Raw genomic sequence first — 7500 nt, forward strand, 5'->3', positions numbered from 1 at the left:
GTTTTTTCTGGCTTTGCCCTGAGTTCAAATTCCACTGATGTTGATTTTGCCTTTCATCCTTGGTTACTAAAAGAAGTACCATTTCAGCATCATCATCATCAGCAGCAGCGTTTAACATCCACTTTTCATGCTGGCATGGGTTAGATAGTTTGACTGGAACTCACAACAACATATAGGGTTATACCAAGTTCCAGTCTGATTTGGCATGGCGTCTATGGCTGGATGCCCTTCGTAATGCCAACCACTCATGTAAATATGTGTGTGTGCTCTTCGCGCTCTACTAGCACGGATGCCAGTCATCGAATTTGATTTCGATGTATGTATGTATGTATGTAAATCATGTTAAGCTTAAAAGTGATGCACATTACCCACATAAGTTCTACCACAAATAAGACCAAATCTGAGTCGAGTCGAATAATAATATCACTGCACATGCCGCAGAAAATGTCATTATATCTCATACTCTAGTAAATATAAGAATCAAATAGCCAAAGCCCTCATAGTTGCTCCAAATGCAAGGCCTTGCAATCATTGGGGGATACATGTGTCCTTATCATCATCATGGTGATCATTGTCATTTAGCATCTATTTTCCATACTGGCATGAGTTAGACAGTTTGACTGGAACAGGTAAGCTGGAGGGCTGAATCAGGCTCCTGTCTGATTTGGCTTCATGCCCTTCCTGACGTTAATCACTGTGAGAGTGTAGTGGGTGCCTTTTACATGTCACCAACACTAGCCATGACTATGATTTCATTTGGCTTGACATGACTTCTCAAGCACAGCAACTTGCCAGACTGACCTTGTTTTCAAAACCAGAAAATGCCTCATCCTTCAAACAGCTAAAAAACCTCTACAAAACATAAGTGATACCCATATCTAAAAACCTACTCAACTAATTAGCGTCACATCATCCATTCCAGACTCTGATCCACAAACAGTGTCTCTTCTCTGTGCTTTTTCTGCCACAACTAAGATGTCCTCAGCTCCCTTTCTTAGGAATCTTGACTCACTTATTTCTTTTCCTTTCACCACCCATGTTGTATCCACCCTCAGCCCCAACTTTTGTGCTCATTCCTTCTTCCCAAGGCTATCATCCTTCTAAAAATCCTACCCAGAACATGTCATTATTGAAACTGTTGAACAGCAACATTTATGTAACAAAAGATAACAGCACGAATCTCATTGATTAATGAGGTCAAGCAGAAAACATCGGTACTGCTCATTGCTCCTGACTTAACATGAATTGGATGGAATTTGTTGAGGCAGACTGTCTTCAGCCAGATGCTCTTCTGGACACCAAACCTGACCCATTTCGTGAAGAGGAATAAGCAGCATCACTTGTTTGTTGGTAGGGCTCATTTACAGCCATCATCTCATGTCAAGACAAGAATATACATACACAAACACACACATACATTCATAGACATATGCATTAATGGTTTTTATTTTTTTGTTTGTTCAGTTATAATAAAAACAATGTTACATTAATCTGATGGGCAGTCTGTTGAAGGCTTAGCTGGCCAAAACTTTGAAGACATGTTTAAGAATAATAAACAAATAAATATGTATGAGTGTGTCTTGTGTGTGTGTTTGTGTGTGTGTGTGTGTGTGTGCATAAAAGGCATCTTCCACTTTTCATCTACTGAATCCATTCGCAGGGCTTTAGCAGATCTAGGACTATAGAGGAAGATGCTTGCCAAAGTTGCTGCACATTGAGATTGAACCCAGAGCACACAGTTATGATGCAAGCTTCTTAACCGCAGAGCGATGCCTATGCCTTGATACAGTTAATTATTAGATATGATATTATAAACAGAGTATATTGACTTGAACTTACTGAAGTCAATATACATTATATATATGCTATTTATTGCTACACTTCACGACTGATACTACATATAAGAAATATGATAAATGGCTTATATCAAATAGTATTTAGTAAGTGTTCTTTTATGACAGACCAGAAACAAGTAGAGCAACAAAGTTCCAAGAGATTTACATATAAATCTACGATAAAACCATTCATATAACAAATCCACACATTCAGCAAAAATCTACCAAGAGAAATGCATTCTGTAACAGAATATAAATACCCAATCAACAACACAATTATTGAATGATCTTGTATGGTTGGAAAACAATTGATCTTCTGGATATTCTATGATTAATGTTGTATGATTGAAACCTCAGTGTATCTTGGATGTAGTGAACAGTTAATCTTACCATAGTTCTCTGTGAGGTCTTCTGTAAATGAGACTGTACGTACGGAGTAAATACATCAAGATCAAAAGGATCGATGTATTCTTCGAGTTGATCCATTATTTTCTTGATCCGATTCTTCACGTTCACCTGAAAAGAAACAGATATGAAGTTACAGAATTATACATTTACTTTGGCGCATTCGCCAGCACAAACATTAAACATTAAATGAATCAAAATGCAACAAAATCTGATGAATTATTCTATATTACACGTACATACATACATATTGGAAGCTGATTATTTGATATAGTTAACCAAGTTCACTTAACACTGAGTGTTTTCTAGATACCTGCCTGGATCTATTTATCCCTTTTACCTCTTGTTTCATATATTTAGATATATGTATGTGCATATAGCTACCCGCCTATCTGTCTAGCTATTTATCTATCTGTCAATATATATATATATATATATATATATATATGACTGCGAAGACCCGACAAATAATGTGAGTTCATAGCTGTTTCCTGCACCAGTTTCGCATAGCAGTCACAGCCCATCCAAAGTACCTTGGATTGCAGAACGACCTGCTGTGCTTACCTTGGATTGTAGGGTGACCTGCTGTGCTTGAGGAGACCTATTGAGTCAAGTACATCAACATCAAAATAAATATCAAATGGAAATTGTAGTTGTGTTACCTGTGCCGGCGGCACGTAAAAAGCACCATCCAAATGTGGCCGATGCCAGCGCCACCTTGACTGGCTTCTATGCCAGTGGAACGTAAAAAGCATCAACCAATGATGGTTGCTGCCAGCCCCCCTTGGAACCTGTGCCGGTGGCACGTAAAAAGCACCCACTACTCTCATGGAGTGGTTGGCGTTAGGAAGGGCATCCAGGTGTAGAAACACTGCTAGATCAAACTGGAGCCTGGTGCAGCCTCCTGGCTTTCCAGACTCCGGTCAAACCGTCCAAACCATGCTAGCATGGAAAACGGACATTAAACGATGATGATAATGATATATATATGTATATATATATATTATATATATATATATATATATATATGATGATAATGATATATATATATATATATATATATAAAAGTGAGTTTGGAGGGATATATTATCCGAGCAGATACTGTATTGGCTCTCAGTTAGGTTCCAGTTAATGGCTAACAACAATGATCAGTATTCAAATGTCTGCAACTATAATTTGTTCTTAGTCATTCCATGAATATTTCCAATGGGTAATTCTGTGTACACTTCGCTGGACAGTAAAAATTGCCTGGAGTATATATTATTATTAATAAGAGAGCATGGAGACTGCAGCAGAAACATATGTAGGTCATTATAATATTCTGTGTGCAACAATAAAATTAATTTTGTGGATGTACAAGTCTCCATACTCTTCTATTATTAATAATTGGTGAGAATTAACTGAGTATATATATATATATATATATATATATATATATATATATATATAAACAATATATATAGAGAGAGGGGAAAGAGAGAGAGAGAGAGGGAGGGAGAGAGAGAGAGCATCAACATTGTTTTTAACATCCACACTTTTCTATGATTGTATGAGTTAGATGGAATTCATTGAGGCAGATTTTTGATGGCCCAAATGCCCTTCCTGTCACCAACCCTCAAACCCTCGCCTCTTTCCAAACAAGATATCTCCCTTCGGCTGGAAGACTGGAAAACAAACATCATCACTTGCATGACACTGAAGCAGGTGTGGCTGTGTGGTAAGATGTTTACTTGCCGTCCATGTGGTCTTGGGTTCAATGCCTTCTACCAAAGACAATAAAACTGACCAAAGCTTTGTGAGTAGATTCGGAACACTGAAAGTGAAAGCCCTATAAATATATATATATATGGAGCAGGTAAAATCCAAGCTACATATGTTTCCTAACTAACAGAACCTTGGAAGCAATAATTACTCAATTAGGGGTATTCCATTAGCATCTCATCAGGTTAAAGATACCTTAGTTAAATGAAGGATACATTGTCATCAAGGGATTCTAAGTTAACAGGCAGGAGATTTGATCAAAAAAATCCCCCCTATATATATATATATATATATATATATATATATATATATATACATACATGGTGCAATGTATATATTGTCTTCTAAATTATGCAAAAATGGAAATAACACTGACAAGTCATTTTAACAGATATATTTACCAAAATTACATAAAATTATCTTGAAATACTAAAGAGGAAATTTATTCAATAAAATCGCTATTGGCTTCAACCACAGCCTCCAGATGACTTCAGAATCTCCTGCAACTCTTCTGGATTGTCTCCTTGTTTAAGTTGGTGAGTGCTGCCATAATCCTTGCCTTCAATTCATCTTTGGTGTAACGAGGAGTTTTGTTGGTCTCTCGCTAAACTGTACCCCAAACACAATCAAGGGAATTGCAGTCTGGGGAGATAGGTGGCCAGATGTTAGGGGTGATGTGGTCACAAAAATTATCTGACAGCCATGACTGGGTTCTCCTGCTTGTGTGGCATAGTGTAGAGTCTTGTTACCAGACATAGGGTCTCCCAGTTCAGCACTAGCTCCTCCAGGCACTTCATGTAGGCCTTTGTGTTGAATCTGAGGCCGTGTGGAAAAATGAATGGAGGCATAACGTTTCCATTACTAGTGATTACTCAAAACACCATAATGTTGACTGGATGTTTGATTTTTATCACTCTCGGTACATGTTTTGGAGACAGTGCAAACCAATGGTTGTTCCGTGTGTTCACCATCTGTTCATATTGGCGCTTCCTGCACGAATGCCAAACAGTACAGCATGTCATTCCCAAATTTCTGGCAGAGTGAATTGTGTCATGGTGTTGTTTTTCTTACAGATGCCCAACTGACCCTACTATACTGTGTAGTCAACAAAATCAAAAACAAACCATGCACATGTGTGAAATCAAAAGTACAAATTGGTGGCAATTTATCCATCTCACCCGGTATATATATAAATTCAAATATGAAATGAAAGCAACGGTAGTGTAGTAAAACTTATCAACTGCATATACTCAATGCATATACTTCATGTATTTGCCAGTAAGCTGCTGTTGGTGTGGTGGAGAATACTCTCTCAAAGCACTAGGTGTAAGAACACCTGAGAGTCATGGACAGGTGAGACAACTCACCTCCAATCCCATCTAGGAGCAAAGAACATTGATGTTTCACTATTTTTCTGGCTTGTCAACATCACATACCCAGTAGCAGCCTGCCGCCAAATGCACGCAATTTATATAGGTTAAGTATATGTGGTTAATAATGTGTGTGTGTGTGTATGTTTGCATGTGTGTGTGCGCAAGTGTGAGTGTGTGTTTTTGTATGTGTGCATGTGTGAGTGTGTGTGTGTTACCAAAACTTTGACTTCAGGTGGTAGATGTTAACGAACATCACCGTTGTGCATGCAGTGTCCTTCATTTGCGATCTTCTGTGAAAACACATCTGGTCCTGAAGAATTTTACCTAACATAGGAATAGGTGAAGGTTGGCAACAGAGAGGCATCAAGCTGTAGAAAAATCTGCTTCTAGAAATTTTGTATGACCCAAGGAAGCATGGAAAAGTGAATGATAATGCTTTCACAACAATGATAATGATGATATGTATATACATACACACACAATTGAATAACTCAAAACATCAGTGTGTGTGTGTGTGTGGTTTTCGTAGATGCTACCAAGCTGCAATTGTCTTAGTTCCAACAAACAATATCAGATGAAATTCCTTGCCAAAGAAGTACTAATAAAAAAAATTTAATATCAGATTTTCTACACATTTATACTTTATATTTCTATCCAACTCATGCTAGCATGAAAGAAAAATGGATATAAAATGATGATGATTTAACCAAAGGCTATCTCCTGACTTGATACAAAAGCTAAGAGTTAAACTATAGGCATTATGGCATGTGTAAGTAACAGCAGAGAGGGAACCAAGATAAAGAAATTGTTCATTCTCTCATTAAATTCAGAAAGAAAGGAAGATTGCAAACATAAGTCTCATGTTATAGTTTGGATGTTCTTCCTTGGTTGCAACCTCACCGATGAATAGAAATAAAACATATATTTTTTTTTTTGAAAAAGGGGGGAAAAAATTATTAAATAAATAAACAATAGATAGAAGAAGAAAAAAATAAATTAGATAATTCAGAATATGAACTTGGTAATAAAAAAAAGGGGGAGGGGTGAGCTATTGCAGTAATGGTGATAGGGGCAGTAGAGGGGCTTCAGAAGAAAAGAATCTGTGTATAGCTGATACAATCATAGGAACTGCTGAGTAAATTAAAACTAAAATGATTAAATAAACTTACAACTACGACTAGATAGGAACTCTGCCAGATCTTCAAACGTTCTTGTTGAAATATTTATAAAACATCTAATAAAATATCTCATTTTCCAGAAAGTTATTCTAGATTAAAATTTCGACCTTTAGCAATGACACCTCTACATCAAACTTAGAGATCAAATTGTTGAAATGAATTAAAATTCTAAGATGGTTTAGGGTGAGCTTGCTTAAGAAATATACACACACACACACACAAAAAAAAAAAAGAAAGAAAAAAAAAGAGTTCAATAAATAATTACTATCGCTATCTATGCTGTGACTACAACTACAACTGTACTGCCCGTCCTCACTCTATTGACGAATCCTCTCCAAATAAATAGATGAATAAATAAAAGAAAACATCAAGCTGGTGGTACGCAAGGTAATTACGAAGGGGAAGAAAACTGATCTGAAGAGCCCATCTATCTAATCTGATGCCATAGTAACCAACCGAAATGCGGCATCAAACTAAACGAGAGACAGAAACTGGGTGACCGAAACTATTCAAACTACTTCCTAATATGGTTATTGTTTCCTGTGTTACGCAGCAACATGGTGGCAGATTTAGTTTTAGTAGACCACCACCGAAATCCGTAAACAGTATCATCAACACCATCAACGTAAGTACTACCAGTCAAAAATGATAATGATGATGATGATGATGATGATGATACTGACAACGATGACAATGATGATAAGGATGATGATAATGATGATGCCAATGCTACAGATGATTGCAGTTATGGTTATGATGAAGATAATGAGGATATCAGGTACTGGTGGAGGTTATGATCACAATAATAGTGATGACGACGATGATGATGATGATGATGGCACAAAGGATGGTGGTGGTTGTAGTTATGGTTATGATGAAGATAATGATGATGATGATGATGATGGTGGAGTGGTGGGGGTGGTATCAGAAGCTGGTGGAGGTTATGAT

The 7500-nt window shown here is 37.1% G+C and overlaps 1 protein-coding gene across 4 annotated transcripts in view; it reads right to left on the reverse strand.

Moving 5' to 3' along the window:
* Nucleotides 1-2103: 2103 nt before the first annotated feature.
* LOC115220533 (conserved oligomeric Golgi complex subunit 1) overlaps nucleotides 2104-7500 on the reverse strand; it is a 264126-nt gene continuing 258729 nt past the window's right edge. For all 4 annotated transcript variants that reach the window (XM_036510123.1, XM_036510124.1, XM_036510122.1 and 1 more), the window contains exon 26: nucleotides 2104-2351. In XM_036510123.1, coding sequence (XP_036366016.1) covers nucleotides 2112-2351 — 240 coding nt within the window. In that variant the 3' untranslated portion in view covers nucleotides 2104-2111. The remainder of the gene's footprint in view (nucleotides 2352-7500) is intronic.

Source organism: Octopus sinensis, linkage group LG16 (assembly GCF_006345805.1).
Source record: "Octopus sinensis linkage group LG16, ASM634580v1, whole genome shotgun sequence".
NCBI classification, from domain to species: domain Eukaryota; kingdom Metazoa; phylum Mollusca; class Cephalopoda; order Octopoda; family Octopodidae; genus Octopus; species Octopus sinensis.